Raw genomic sequence first — 16396 nt, 5'->3', positions numbered from 1 at the left:
GTCGACTCGATACCGGGTTATTTGTGCAATGTGAAAGGAGTATAACTAAAGGTGCATACACACTTGCCGAGAAAATGAACGACGACGCTCACTTTCACCCTTCCTAAGCTAAGTCGTTTGCTTTCTCAGCAAGTGTGTATGCCGACGACAACGAGCAATGCGCGGCCCGTGTTGGCTGTGCATGCAGCTCAATTTGGACTGTCGTCCAAGAGCTGCATGTACGGCCCGGCCACGGCGTGACGTCACTGAGCGACATGGTCGTCATATCCCTCAGTGTATATGCACTGCCGCCAACCGCCCTGACAGGGAAAACACTAGGCGTCGTCGCTCATAGAGCACGTCGTCTAGTTTGTACCCACCTTAAGCCTTGGTTGGAGATAAAAGTGGACGGAGAAAAAGTACCTGCCAATCAGCTCCTAACTGTCGTGTCACAGGCAAACTGACAGTTAGGAGTTGGTTGGCTGGTACTTTATCTCCACCCACTATCGCTCTGCAAAGCTTAGTACATAGACCCCTGACAGTAACAAACACAACATATCAAAGTAAAACATATTAAGGTAAATCTGTGTAACAAATATTAGTTTACACAATCTTACCCAGATTAAAATAACGTGCAGGATCTAACAATCGCTAAACTCCTCCAGTTCAGAAAAGTCAGGTAGACCACCTGTGACTATCCATATGTAACAGAACCACAAGTCCCAGCAGAACAACCTGCCAGGTACACAATTTCAGGCATGTCCAAACTGCGGCCCTCCAGCTGTTGAGAAACTACACATCCCAGCATGCCCTGACACAGCTTTAGCATTCTCTTACAGCAAAACTGTGTCAGGGGATGCTGGGATATGTAGTTTCACAACAGCTGGAGGGCCGCAGTTTGGACATGCCTGCGTGAATAGGTGAAAGAAATAATAAGAATTTACTTACCGATAATTCTATTTCTCGGAGTCCGTAGTGGATGCTGGGGTTCCTGAAAGGACCATGGGGAATAGCGGCTCCGCAGGAGACAGGGCACAAAAAAGTAAAGCTTTACTAGGTCAGGTGGTGTGCACTGGCTCCTCCCCCTATGACCCTCCTCCAGACTCCAGTTAGGTACTGTGCCCGGACGAGCATACACAATAAGGGAGGCATTTTGAATCCCGGGTAAGACTCATACCAGCCACACCAATCACACCGTACAACTTGTGATCTAAACCCAGTTAACAGTATGACAACAGAAAGGGCCTCTTAAAGATGGCTCCTTAACAATAACCCGAATTAGTTAACAATAACTATGTACAAGTATTGCAGATAATCCGCACTTGGGATGGGCGCCCAGCATCCACTACGGACTCCGAGAAATAGAATTATCGGTAAGTAAATTCTTATTTTCTCTATCGTCCTAAGTGGATGCTGGGGTTCCTGAAAGGACCATGGGGATTATACCAAAGCTCCCAAACGGGCGGGAGAGTGCGGATGACTCTGCAGCACCGAATGAGAGAACTCCAGGTCCTCCTTTGCCAGGGTATCAAATTTGTAAAATTTTACAAACGTGTTCTCCCCCGACCACGTAGCTGCTCGGCAGAGTTGTAATGCCGAGACCCCTCGGGCAGCCGCCCAAGATGAGCCCACCTTCCTTGTGGAGTGGGCTTTTACAGTTTTAGGCTGTGGCAGGCCTGCCACAGAATGTGCAAGTTGAATTGTGTTACAAATCCAACGAGCAATCGACTGCTTAGAAGCAGGTGCGCCCAACTTGTTGGGTGCATACAATATAAACAGCGAGTCAGATTTTCTGACTCCAGCCGTCCTTGCAATGTATTTTTAAGGCTCTGACAACGTCCAACAACTTGGAGTCCTCCAAGTCGCTAGTGGCCGCAGGCACCACAATAGGTTGGTTCAGATGAAATGCTGATACCACTTTAGGGAGAAAATGCGGACGAGTCCGCAGTTCTGCCCTATCCGAATGGAAGATTAGATAAGGACTTTTATAAGATAAAGCCGCCAATTCAGATACTCTCCTGGCAGAGGCCAGGGCTAGTAACATAGTCACTTTCAATGTGAGATATTTCAAATCCACCTTTTTCAATGGTTCAAACCAATGGGATTTGAGGAAATCTAAAACTACATTTAGATCCCACGGTGCCACCGGAGGCACCACAGGAGGCTGTATATGCAGTACTCCCTTGACAAAAGTCTGGACCTCAGGGACAGAGGCCAATTCTTTTTGGAAGAATATTGACAGGGCCGAAATTTGAACCTTAATGGATCCCAATTTGAGACCCATAGATAATCCTGATTGCAGGAAATGTAGGAAACGACCCAGTTGGAATTCCTCCGTCGGAACCCTCCGATCCTCGCACCACGCTACATATTTTCGCCAAATGCGGTGATAATGTTTCACGGTGACTTCCTTCCGTGACTTAATCAAGGTAGGAATGACTTCTTCTGGAATGCCTTTCCCTTTTAGGATCTGGCGTTCAACCGCCATGCCGTCAAACGCAGCCGCGGTAAGTCTTGAAAAAGACAGGGACCCTGCTGTAGCAGGTCCCTTCTCAGAGGTAGAGGCCACGGTTCGTCCGTGAGCATCTCTTGAAGTTCCGGATACCAAGTCCTTCTCGGCCAATCCGGAACCACTAGTATTGTTCTTACTCTTCTTTGCCGTATGATCTTCAATACCTTTGGTATGAGCGGCAGAGGAGGAAACACATACACTGACTGGTACACCCAAGGAGTTACCAGTGCGTCCACAGCTATTGCCTGTGGATCTCTTGACCTGGCGCAATATTTGTCCAGTTTCTTGTTGAGGCGAGACGCCATCATGTCTACAATTGGTCTTTCCCAACGGTCTATTAACATGTTGAAGACTTCTGGATGTAGACCCCACTCTCCCGGATGAAGATCGTGTCTGCTGAGGAAGTCTGCTTCCCAGTTGTCCACGCCCGGGATGAACACTGCTGACAGTGCTATCACGTGATTCTCCGCCCAGCGAAGAATCTTGGCAGCTTCTGCCATTGCACTCCTGCTTCTTGTGCCGCCCTGCCTGTTTACATGGGCGACCGCCGTGATGTTGTCCGACTGAATCAACACCGGCTTTCCTTGCAGGAGAAGTTCCGCCTGGCTTAGAGCATTGTAGATTGCTCTTAGTTCCAGAATGTTTATGTGAAGAGACTTTTCCAGACTCGTCCATACTCCCTGGAAGTTTCTTCCTTGTGTGACTGCTCCCCAGCCTCTCAGGCTGGCGTCCGTGGTCACCAGGATCCAATCCTGAATGCCGAATCTGCGGCCTTCTAATAGGTGAGCCTTCTGCAACCACCACAGAAGTGACACCCTTGTCTTTGGTGACAGGGTTATTCGCAGGTGCATCTGCAGATGCGACCCTGACCATTTGTCCAACAGATCCCTTTGGAATATTCTTGCATGGAATCTGCCGAATGGAATTGCTTCGTAAGAAGCCACCATTTTTCCCAGGACTCTTGTGCATTGATGTACTGACACTTTTCCTGGTTTTAGGAGGTTCCTGACCAGATCGGATAACTCCTTGGCTTTTTCCTCTGGAAGGAAAACCTTTTTCTGAACCGTGTCCAGAATCATTCCTAGGAACAGCAGACGAGTTGTCGGGATTAAATGGGATTTTGGAATATTCAGAATCCACCCGTGTTGTCTTAGCACCTCTTGAGATAGTGCTAAAGCTGTCTCCAGCTGTTCTCTGGACCTTGCCCTTATTAGGAGATCGTCCAAGTATGGGATAACTAATACGCCTTTTCTTCGAAGAAGAATCATCATCTCGGCCATTACCTTGGTAAAGACCCGAGGCGCCGTGGACAATCCGAACGGCAGCGTCTGAAACTGATAGTGACAGTTTTGAACAATGAACCTGAGGTACCCCTGGTGTGCGGGGTAAATCGGAACGTGTAGATACGCATCCTTGATGTCCAAGGATACCATAAAGTCCCCTTCTTCCAGGTTCGCTATCACTGCTCTGAGTGACTCCATCTTGAACTTGAACTTTTTTATGTAGAGGTTCAAGGACTTCAGATTTAGAATAGGCCTTACCGAGCCATCCGGCTTCGGTACCACAAATAGAGTGGAATAATACCCCTTTCCTTGTTGTAATAGGGGTACTTTGACTATCACCTGCTGAGCGTACAGCTTGTGAATGGCTTCCAACACCCTCTCCCTTTCGGAAGAGACGGTTGGTAAGGCAGACTTCAGGAAACGATGAGGAGGATCCGTCTCTAATTCCAACCTGTACCCCTGAGATATTATCTGCAGGATCCAGGGGTCTACCTGCGAGTGAGCCCACTGCGCGCTGTAATTTTTGAGACGGCCCCCCACTGTCCCCGAGTCCGCTTGAGAGGCCCCAGCGTCATGCTGAGGTTTTTGCAGGAGCCGGGGAGGGCTTCTGTTCCTGGGAAGGAGCTGCCTGTTGGTGTCTCTTCCCTCTTCCTCTGCCTCGTGGCAGGTACGACAAGCCCTTTGCTCTCTTATTTTTGTAGGAGCGAAAAGGCTGCGGTTGAAAGGTCGGTGCCTTTCTCTGTTGGGGAGTGACTTGAGGTAAAAAAGTGGATTTCCCGGCAGTAGCCGTGGCCACCAAGTCTGATAGACCAACTCCAAATAACTCCTCCCCTTTATACGGCAAAACCTCCATGTGACGTTTTGAATCCGCATCGCCTGTCCACTGTCGTGTCCATAAGGCTCTTCTGGCTGAAATGGACATAGCACTCACCCGAGATGCCAGTGTGCAAATATCCCTCTGTGCATCACGCATATAGATAAATGCATCCTTTATTTGTTCTAACGACAGTAAAACATTGTCCCTATCTAGGGTATCAATATTTTCAATCAGGGATTCTGACCAAACTACTCCAGCACTGCACATCCAGGCAGTTGCTATAGCTGGTCGTAGTATAACACCTGCATGTGTGTATATATTCTTTTGAATAACTTCCATCTTTCTATCTGATGGATCCTTAAGTGCGGCCGTCTCAGGAGAGGGTAACGCCACTTGTTTGGATAAGCGTGTGAGCGCCTTGTCCACCTTAGGGGGTGTTTCCCAGCGCGCCCTAACCTCTGGCGGGAAAGGGTATAATGCCAATAACTTTTTTGAAATTATCAACTTTTTATCAGGAGCAACCCACGCTTCATCACACACGTCATTTAATTCTTCTGATTCAGGAAAAACTGTTTGTAGTTTTTTCACACCATACATAATACCCTGTTTTACGGTATCTGTAGTATCAGCTAAATGTAACGTCTCCTTCATTGCCAAAATCATATAACGTGTGGCCCTACTGGAAAATACGTTTGAATTTCTACCGTCGTCACTGGAATCAGTGCCCGTGTCTGGGTCTGTGTCGACCGACTGAGGCAAAGGGCGTTTTACAGCCCCTGACGGTGTTTGAGGCGCCTGGACAGGCATTAATTGATTGTCCGGCCGCCTCATGTCCTCAACTGACTGTTTAAGGGAAGATAAACCATCACGTAATTCCACAAATAAAGGCATCCATTCTGGTGTCGACCCCCTGGGGGGTGACATCTGCATATTTGGCAATTGCTCCGCCTCCACACCAATATCGTCCTCATACATGTCGACACCACGTACCGACACACACCGCAAACTCACAGGGAATGCTCTAATGAAGACAGGACCCACTAGCCCTTTTGGGGAGACAGAGGGAGAGTCTGCCAGCACACACCACAAAGCGCTATATATACAAGGGATATCCTTATATTAAGTGCTCCCTTATAGCTGCTTTAATATATATATATATATAGCCATTAATGTGCCCCCCCTCTCTGTTTTACCCTGTTTCTGTAGTGCAGTGCAGGGGAGAGACCTGGGAGCCGTTCTGACCAGCGGAGCTGTGACAGAAAATGGCGCCGTGTGCTGAGGAGATAGGCCCCGCCCCTTTTTCGGCGGGTTCTTCTCCCGCTATTTTTCCAGTCAGGCAGGGGTTAAATATCTCCATATAGCCCCTATGGGCTATATGTGAGGTATTTTTAGCCTTGTATAAGGTTTATATTTGCCTCTCAGAGCGCCCCCCCCCAGCGCTCTGCACCCTCAGTGACTGCCCAGTGAAGTGTGCTGAGAGGAAAATGGCGCACAGCTGCAGTGCTGTGCGCTACCTTATGAAGACTGAGGAGTCTTCAGCCGCCGGTTTCCGGACCTCTTCACGCTTCAGCATCTGCAAGGGGGTCGGCGGCGCGGCTCCGGGACCGGACTCCACGGCTGGGCCTGTGTTCGATCCCTCTGGAGCTAATGGTGTCCAGTAGCCAAGCAGCAAATCCACTCTGCATGCAGGTGAGTTTACTACTTTCCCCCTAAGTCCCACGTTGCAGTGATCCTGTTGCCAGCAGGACTCACTGTAAAGAAAAAAACCTAAACTAAACTTTCTCTAAGCAGCTCTTTAGGAGAGCCACCTAGATTGCACCCTTCTCGTTCGGGCACAAAATCTAACTGGAGTCTGGAGGAGGGTCATAGGGGGAGGAGCCAGTGCACACCACCTGACCTAGTAAAGCTTTACTTTTTTGTGCCCTGTCTCCTGCGGAGCCGCTATTCCCCATGGTCCTTTCAGGAACCCCAGCATCCACTTAGGACGATAGAGAAAAGATGCAGCAACCCCACAATGACAACGCTACGGCACGCAGAGCTGGGATAATAATGCACCAAACACATACAGCAGCTAAGCACCAGGATACACCTCAACACGCAGTACACATTACCTAAGTTACATGCATACATGTATGTAACGGCTACATGTGTGTAACGGTGCTGGCTACCTGCTGCGGAGCTTTCTCTCCCGGCGCCGCCATCTTCATGTCTGTGTCAGAGCCGCTGAGCTCCCCATCCTCCATCATTTCCCGGGTGCTCTCCAGCGCCATGACACTCAGCTCACTGCGGAATCGCGTCAAAACGACGAGAAGGGGCGGGGGGAGGCCGGGTGAGAAGGGCGAGACCCGCATTGCTTCCGGGAACAGGGGGAGGAGGCGGCCATGCGGCAGCATGGTCTAGTAACCAGGGGAAACGGAAGATGCTAGATCCATGTAGCCTAGGACCTCTGACTTCACGGCCAGAATGATGCCTGAGCCCAGAGCTGAGAGCAGTATTGCTAAGGGCCCTGGGATGGGTGTAAGTAGCGCAACCTGACACAGATACCACCACAGCGGCAGTGTGCCAGGCTTGTATGTATCACAACTGCAACAATAAATGTGGTTCGTAAATTCTGTTACAACTTTTAAGTTGCCCAGACGTGGTGAGAGTTTGTCCCTTTCCAAAATACTGCAATAGCTTTTTTGTTTTTGTTTAATAAAGTTTTCCATGGGAGGGGTACAGAAAGAGAAGAATGGGCAAAGGGGAAGTTAAAATGAGTTATGCACAAAAACAGTTTGATGTACACACAGTGCAGTACAAAGTACATTAGAACACTGTTACAACAATAAATACATCTAAGGTCCTTATTCAGGTTTGTTAGCAATTGGGCAAAACCATGGCCCTCATTCCGAGTTGTTCGCTCGGTAATTTTCTTCGCATCGCAGCGATTTTCCGCTAATTGCACATGCGCAATGTTCGCACTGCGACTGCGCCAAGTAAATTTGCTAAGAAGTTTGGTATTTTACTCACGGCATTACGAGGTTTTTTCTTCGTTCTGGTGATCGTAATGTGATTGACAGGAAGTGGGTGTATTCCTGGGCGGAAACTGGCCGTTTTATGGAAGTGTGTGAAAAAACGCTGCCGTTTCTGGGAAAAACGCGGGAGTGGCTGGAGAAACGGGGGAGTGTCTGGGCGAACGCTGGGTGTGTTTGTGACGTCAAACCAGGAACGACAAGCACTGAACTGATCGCACTGGAAGAGTAAGTCTCCAGCTACTCAGAAACTGCACAGAGAAATATTTTCGCAATATTGCGAATCTTTCGTTCGCAATTTTGCTAAGCTAAGATTCACTCCCAGTAGGCGGCGGCTTAGCGTGTGCAATGCTGCTAAAAGCAGCTTGCGAGCGAACAACTCGGAATGAGGGCCCATGTGCACTGCAGGTGGGGCCGATGTAACATGTGCAGAGAGAGATTTTGGTGGGGTGTGTTCGAACTGAAATCTAAATTGCAGCGTAAAAATAAAGCAGCCAGTATTTACCCTGCACAGAAACAAAATAACCCACCTAAATCTAAAGGAACCCATACACTAGCAGTGATCGCGTGGAGCAAAATAATTTGTGGGTCCCGGGGACCCCTCACTTGAAAAAATGTGGGTCCTACGCCATTCTGGTCCCATCACATATTATGGGGAATGAGGACAGAAGGCAGATGGGACAGTGCTGGGGAACAAAGAGAGGGTTAGGAGCAGGTACTGCTGGGGGTAGGAAGGGGTTAAGGGTTGATAGCAGTTAGGGCAGTGCGGGTTTAGGGCCAGGCAATACTGGGGGGAGTGATGGGGGTTGAGGGAGGTGGTAAAGGTAGTTAGCAGTTGGGGCAATACTCAGGGCAAGTAGGGGGTTAAGGGCAGAAAGTGCTGGGGGTATGTATATAAAACATATAACTGTGACAGGGAAGATGGGCCCCACTCAGCTCTGGGCCCCATAGCAGCTGCACTTCCTGCACCCATGGTAGATACATCCTTTGATAGGGGGTAAGGGTAGAAAGCAGTTTGGGCAGTACTGGCGGGAAAGGAGGTGATTGACAAGGGTCCTGCATTACGCACTGTGAGTCAGAATCCTGTGTGCACCTCAGTCAATACTATTCCTCAGTATTGGCTGATGCACACACAGGACTCTGACACACAGCGTGTCCTGCTGGACCCGGTCTGTTATCCTCTAGTAATTGCAGAGGGGAGGCACTCGTTTTACCGTCTGCCGGGATCCCGGTGCTCAACATACCGGCACTGGGATCCCGACCGCTGATATACCGACAACTTTATTCCCTCTTGGGGTGTCCACGACACCCCTCGAGGGAGAATAAATAGCGCACGCGACACCGTGCCTGTAGCTTGGCGAGCGCAGCGAGCCCGCAAGGGGCTCTTTTGCGCTCACCCCACTGCCGGCATTCCGGCTGTCTGGATCCCACTGCCGGTATACTGGGCGCCAGGATCTCGACAGCCAGCAATTCGTAGTACATCCATTGCAGAGCTATTAATAATTGATACTAATAATGCAATGCCCAGCATGCCGACAGTAAAAGGCTTTCTCTATTCTAACATCCAGATTTACCTGAGCTACTATCTATATAAAAACAAAACACAGAAAGTACTGTAGGCGGGATGCGGTGAAGATGCTGGAATCCCGACTCCCGTTAGAATTTAGGCACCTGAACTCTGAAGGGGTATGGAGACTGTCGCCGGAATCCTGACCTTAATAACAGTCTGTGGGTTAGGTTTAGGAAAGGGAAAAGGGGGAGGGGGAGGGAGTTAGGGTCAGGCTGCGGGGGAGGGACGGTTATGTTTAGGCAGCAGGGATGGGGGGGTTATGTTTAGGCTGATGGGGGGTGGTTAGGGTCAGGTGCTGAGGGGGAGGCTAGGCTGTGGGAACAGAGTGTTAGGGTTATGGAGCAGGGGGAAATACCCTCTACTCACTCCTGTCGGGATTTTATACATCAGGAACCTGGCATCGGTGTCATGAATGCCGGGATCCCATGCGCTGGCATTACATACTGATTCCCTGTAGGCCAGATACACAACCTGCTCAGGCTCCCAGGTGCAGTAACAATCAGTAAGCCGGGGTCTTGTACCTGCACCGTAGCCAGATAGAGCCACAGGTTGCCTCCTCCTGCTGTACAGGCCAAAGAGGGAGAGAACAGAGCAGCATGGGAAAGGGACCAGGGATGGCTGTATGCATGTATGTGCGCCCCATGGTCACATGAATGAGGACAGATAGAGCCCACTTCTGTGACAGCATCACCATACCCCCTGTTACCTGGCACTGCTGTTCGCGTAGCAGTGGTGAGATATATACGCGCCCCTGCAACGGTACAGGAGCCGCACAGCACACCACAAATACCGCTCCCCACCTGCTGTCAGCTACTGCAGGGTCAACCAACGGCCTGGACCAATCCGGATTCCCACCCTGATTTGACCGACACATGATCACGCAGCCTGTATATGGCATGGGCAGATAAACACAGCGCGGTGGTTGTCAATCCTTGCCCAGACGGAACCTGCGTGCAACTCAGAACCAGCCAGTTGCCCATGCTGATACTACTCAGCGCCCAGCCAGAGTCACACCACCACCATGACGCCCATTGCCCGCACTAATCTGCACGTCTCCCGGGAAGCAGACCCCGTGGTGCAGCCGCTGCCCTCTTCCCCGCTGTGGGCATAGCAGCACATCATTAAACCTGCTGGGCTCAGCCCCAGCCACCGCTGGCAGCCAGAGCAGCGGGATGGCCTCAGGCGTAGCGAACATCTCCGCACACACACTCATCACACTGGCCAAAGCCTGAAGCAGTAGACAGTGGGTGGAGCACTGGGCTGGGCGTAAGGTGGCCATCCAGCTGCGTTAACTAAGACAGGGTACCACGGACAGGTAATCACGGGTACCATGGAAACAAGGCAGGAAGTCCCTGGAATGTAGTCAGCTATTGGCTTCACACACACACGGGCCAGGCCCCCTCTTCACAGTTACAAGAAGGACAGATGCGGCATGCTGCCGGCGGTGAGTGACAGGGGGGACGGCCACTGAGGAATGAGCGGGTCCTGCAGGACGCGCTGTGAGTCCTGTGTGCACCTCAGCCAATAGCATTTCAGTATTGGCTGAGGCGCACACAGGACTGACTCACAGTGCATCCTGCAGGACCCGCTCATTTTTAAAAATTGAGTCCCTCGTGTACTGTAGCGCGTAAAAAACGCGCTACATCGCGTATTTTGCGATCACTGACTAGACGACCTGTAAATGATGATTTCTTGTTAACAATTTCCCTTGAACTCCCCCGGCAGTCCTGGACAAACGATATAGTACAATACACATGAAATATCTTAAAGATATTTCTGCAGCGGGGTACACTGTGTTCCAAAGGGAATACATCAGGTTGTAGAGATGGATCTTGATCCAGAGGCACCAACAGGCTAAAGCTTTAGACCAGGGGTGGGGAACCTTCGGCCCTCCAGCTGTTGTTGAACTACACATACCAGCATGCCTTGCTACAGTTTTGCTATTTGGCCATGCTAAAACTGTTGCAGGGCATGCTGGGATGTGTAGTTCAACAGCAGTTGGAGGGCCGAAGGTTCCCCATCCCTGCTTTAGACTGTCCCAGGATGAATTGTGGGGCCTCCTCTATATATAACCCCACCTCCAGGCACTGTAAGCTCAGTTTTAGAGTTGGTACCTGCATAAGCAGGTCACTTAACAGGGGGGGCTGCGCAGGCAGCCTTGAAAAAGCTATTTAGAAGACTTCAAGGGCTGCAGCACTTCATATGTTAGTGTGACATACTGTGCTGCGGCTCCATCACCTCCCCAGCGGCGTCGCATATTCCCGCTGGCTCTGTTCCTGGGTACATGCGGCGGAGGCGCTCCATTTTCTAGGCACACCACCTAAGACGCTCTCCTGGATCGCATGGCTGCTTCTCAGGGAAGAGGTAAGAGGGTCCCCCAGGTGGGACCTGCCATTAAATTGCGTTCCGGTTGCGGTCTTTGGAGATGGACCGCAACGCTGGCGTGGACACTGTGGCCATGCAGGGACCCCACTATATCCACCAGGGCAGGGGAGCACAGGTCGGATAATACATTATCCACTTTTAATAAGGCTCCATAGTAACAGGTGGTGAGGACCAGCATAGGGGATAAGTCGCTTGACCTGTAGCTCCTCCCCCCAGCTCTGGGCGCCATCTACTGCTGGTGTTCCCACCCTGGAGCTGCCTCAAACTCTCCCTCACTCCCTGGCTGAGACTTTGGGCGCCATCTTCTCACAGTAGCTGCGACTGGTCTCCGGGACTGCAGGGCAAGGTCTCCACTGTAAATCCGCCTGATTTATCAGCGCTGTGATTCTACAGACACTTAAGTATTCTACAGTGTACATGTCATTTTAAGACAGCGTTAGTTAAGAACAAGTGTACCTTTACCAGAATATATTGTACGAGTATTCTGATATATATATATCCGGTCTCAGACTGCGCATTGGGGGTCATTCTGACTCGATCACACGCTGTAGTTGTTCGCAGCGGTGCGATCGGGTCTGAACTGCGCACACATCGCTGCCCGGCGACGGGAAAGGCCGGGCAGCGTGGGACCTTACAAAAAACGCAATTGCAGCGGCGATTGCAAGGTGATTGACAGCAAGAAGGCATTTCTGGGTGGCATCTGACCGTTTTCTGGGAGTGCCATGGAAAACGCAGGCATGTCCATGCGTTTTCAGGGCGGGTGTCTGACGTCAATTCCGGGACCTGACAGGCTGAAGTGATCGCAGTGGCTGAGTAAGTTCAGAGCTACTCAGAAACTGCTCAAAAACTTTTTGCACAGCTCCCCTGCACAAGCAATCGCACACTTGCTAAGCTAAAATACTGTACAGTAACCCATAGGCGGCGGCTATCTGATCGCACGGCTGCAAAAAAACCTGCTACCGGGCGATCAACTCGGAATGAGGGCCAATGTTATGTAGAAATATATATATATATATATAAGATAAACGACTGCTCCGGCACTCCACATAGTCCAATGCTGGACTAATCTTGCTCTGGTGCCATCCACGACCGGGAGCCGGTGACATGCAGGGAAAGAATTGAGGCGGCACTCAGAGACTTGAAACAGCATTCATATATTTGTGCAAAAGGTGCAAAGCGTATCAACGTTTCGGGGACCTATTCCCCTTCTTCAGGATAACACAAGTGACAAACAAAGGTGTTTAAATAGACAGTACAAACACTTACCCCCTGTCCCCATCCAATCTGCAGCTGCAGCGTGTCCGTCCGGCCGCCCTAACGTGACTTCCGCCCGGCTGTTCGCGTCACCGCGGGACCGGAAGTGATGTATCGCATGCAGGGCGCGTTACCATGGTGACTGCTCTGTCTGAGTATCATCTCACGGCCGCTTCACTTGCACTGCCCTTCACCTAATGCTCGATCCCGCGAGATCTCGGGTCCTGGCTGGAGAGATAGCTGGCGTTACCATAGACTCGCTGTCAGCTGTGAAACAGTAAAAACAAAAGTGAACAAACAAATAGCAACAAGTGACATGTTAAGATGACATATAGCAGTCAATATTGTGACAAAACGACAATTTTAAAAAAGCAATTTTTTGTGTACTAGTGCAAACTCAATAGAGCATGTATTTAAAAACATCTGAAAGTGAGAAGCAGAGCAAAAAGCACCAATAGGTATCCATGTCATAAAAACACACCGACAACCTATTAAAAGAAATTCTTAAAACGGGCACCTTGTATATATAGCAGCTTGAGTTTCATAATGCTGTGTTATGTTAGAAAAATACACTATGAGTGCCCCAGGCACGGAGTCCCCAAGGGCTGACTAATCTTGCATCTAGAGTCAACTAACTAAGGCCCAATCGGGTTCACAAAAAATTGATTAATCCCAAATTGTCATTAAGCCCCCCTGGTTTCAAAGTGTTGAGCCTGTATATCCACATGGACTCCAACTGTAATAGTCTTCGTCCACGATCTCCACCCCGTATTGACTCGGGGACGTGGTCTATGATACGATGTTTAAAAGTGGCCATCGAGTGTCTGAATGTCACGAAATGTTTGGCCACGGGCTGTTCACCACTGCCCGAAGCCAACGCATTCCTAATGGCAAGTCTGTGTTGAGCCATTCTGATTTTAAATTGGCATTCTGTTTTGCCAACGTAATATCGCCCACATGGGCAAATGATGGCATAAATGACAAACTTCGTGCTACATGTGAGAGGCCATTTGATTTTAAACAACTTTCCTGTAAATGGGTGGGCTATAGTGGTCCCTATTGACATATGGGAACAAGTGGTGCATCCGGTACACTTAAAGCAACCATTGCGTCTGGTAAGAAAATGTGTGGGATTAGATCGCATTTTTGTCATGTCAGTTTTTACTAATATGTCCCTAATACTTCTTCCTTTTTTGTAACTGGGCATGATGCGTTTATCATGTAGCATCTTTAGTTCTGGATCAGATGCTACTATGGGCCACAATTGTCTTAAATGACGTTGCTTTTCCTTACTGGTTACATCATATTCACACACCCACGGGATGATTTTAGACATGTCTTTGGTGTGTTTACTTTTCTTTGAGGCATCCCTCTGAGTGGCCTCAGCCTTTAGGCGGGCCGATCGTATTAATGCCCGAGGGTAACCTCTGGTCAGGAATCTGTCCTCCATTTCTCTCAGCTGATCCATCTTGGTGGACTCACTGTTGTTGGCCCTACACACCCTTAGGAACTGAGAGTATGGAAGACCCCTGACGGTGGAACGGGGGTGAAAGCTATCAAAACGCAAAAGCGTGTTGCGATCAGTTGGCTTTCTATAAAGGCATGTCAGGATTTTGTTCTCCTGGATTTTGATTAGGATGTCAAGAAAGCAGATTTCAACTGGACTGCTGGTCATGGTAACTTTGGCCGGATTATCAGATTGATTGTGTGAATCAATCAATGAGCCTAAGTCCTGTATATCACCCCTCCAAAAGATCAGCACATCATCTATGTATCTAAAATACACAAACAATCTATCGGAAATGTTTCTGTTGACTAAAAATAACTCTCGTTCAGTTTCCCACATGAAGGCATTTGCGAACGAGGGTGCCACAGAAGACCCCATAGCACACCCCGTTCACTTCTGCCAGTGACTCTGATGATACACATAGTGCGGTGGCAACAAACTTCAAGCGTAATACCCCTTTAGGGGTCAGGACCCGCGCTATCATCGCGGGTCAAGAAAGAAACGGCAGCTCACCAGACGAGGGAGACAAAACCAAAGGCAAAAACAAAGCAAAGCCTCCAAAACCGAAGAAGCGCTAATTTTTAATTTGTCCAGCACACCATTATCATCAGCTGAAAGACGTGTGCTTAACAAAGGGCTGTCGTTCATTCCCACCAATTATGGTGACGAGTTCAAAAACAAGATCAGTACGTTCAAATTGCACCGCACTTTAAAAATCAAAGAGCACTTTGGAAAACAACCAGCATTGCCATCTAAGGATCCATTACCTCCAAGAGTCCAGAAATTGGGCCCAAAATCACGGTTCGATCCAGTCTCCACCAATGCTTCCCTGAAAACCTTCAATAGAATGCTTGAAAGTTCAGATGTTGACCGCAAAAAACGTCAATTTCATAATTTGCAGCATGACGAGCGGGCAGCTCTAAAAGCATTGAGCAACAGGAAGGACATCATAATTCGTGGTGCCGATAAAGGCGGATCCATAGTCGTGCAGAATACCACAGACTATACAACCGAGTGTCTGAGACTTCTTGCTGACAGTGAAACATACTGTTGTTTGGAAAAGGATCCCTCTGCAGACTATAATGTTGAATTAACATCATTGTTGGAAAATGCTAAATCGCAAGATTTAATTTCAACAGACATTTTTCAGAGATTGGTACCTGACAAACCAGTGGTCCCCATTTTTTACACCATACCCAAGGTCCACAAGGACGCACAGAGACCCCCGGGCAGACCGATCATATCTGCCCGTGGGTCTCTGTGTGAGCCGGTGGCCATTTTTCTGGACACTTATTTACAACCCTGTATTCAAGGTATTTGCACTTATTTAAAAGACTCTAGCACTTTATTACAGACACTCAGCACTTTTGATGATATTCCCACCGATGTGTCGCTGGCCTCGGTAGATGTCACCAGCCTATACACCTGCATTCCTCACCAGCAGGGGTTGCAGGCTGTGCGACATCTCATAGTAGGAAATGCACGGTACACTGGGCCAGACATTGAGTTTTTCCTTGAATTGTTATGTTTCACGTTGACACATAATTTCTTTATTTTTGACGGTAAATTTTACAGGCAGCGAACGGGGTGTGCTATGGGGTCTTCTGTGGCACCCTCGTTCGCAAATGCCTTCATGTGGGAAACTGAACGAGAGTTATTTTTAGTCAACAGAAACATTTCCGATAGATTGTTTGTGTATTTTAGATACATAGATGATGTGCTGATCTTTTGGAGGGGTGATATACAGGACTTAGGCTCATTGATTGATTCACACAATCAATCTGATAATCCGGCCAAACTTACCATGACCAGCAGTCCAGTTGAAATCTGCTTTCTTGACATCCTAATCAAAATCCAGGAGAACAAAATCCTGACATGCCTTTATAGAAAGCCAACTGATCGCAACACGCTTTTGCGTTTTGATAGCTTTCACCCCCGTTCCACCGTCAGGGGTCTTCCATACTCTCAGTTCCTAAGGGTGTGTAGGGCCAACAACAGTGAGTCCACCAAGATGGATCAGCTGAGAGAAATGGAGGACAGATTCCTGACCAGAGGTTACCCTCGGGCATTAATACAAT

The 16396-nt window shown here is 49.1% G+C and overlaps 1 protein-coding gene and 1 long non-coding RNA gene across 2 annotated transcripts in view; one reads left to right on the top strand and one right to left on the bottom strand.

The window, feature by feature from the left end:
- PHAX (phosphorylated adaptor for RNA export) overlaps positions 1-6984 on the bottom strand; it is a 169338-nt gene extending 162354 nt beyond the window's left edge. Inside the window, exon 1 of the mRNA XM_063964236.1 lies at positions 6760-6984. Coding sequence (XP_063820306.1) covers positions 6760-6984 — 225 coding nt within the window. The remainder of the gene's footprint in view (positions 1-6759) is intronic.
- Positions 6985-7075: 91 nt separating this feature from the next.
- Positions 7076-16396, top strand: part of LOC135063808 (uncharacterized) — a 74027-nt gene continuing 64706 nt past the window's right edge. Inside the window, exon 1 of the long non-coding RNA XR_010250137.1 lies at positions 7076-7161. This is a non-coding gene — a long non-coding RNA (uncharacterized LOC135063808). The remainder of the gene's footprint in view (positions 7162-16396) is intronic.

This window comes from Pseudophryne corroboree, chromosome 1, assembly GCF_028390025.1.
Source record: "Pseudophryne corroboree isolate aPseCor3 chromosome 1, aPseCor3.hap2, whole genome shotgun sequence".
Taxonomy (NCBI): Eukaryota; Metazoa; Chordata; class Amphibia; order Anura; family Myobatrachidae; genus Pseudophryne; species Pseudophryne corroboree.
The sequence above is the reverse complement of the archived record's forward strand: the minus strand, read 5'-3'. Positions and strand labels throughout refer to the sequence as shown.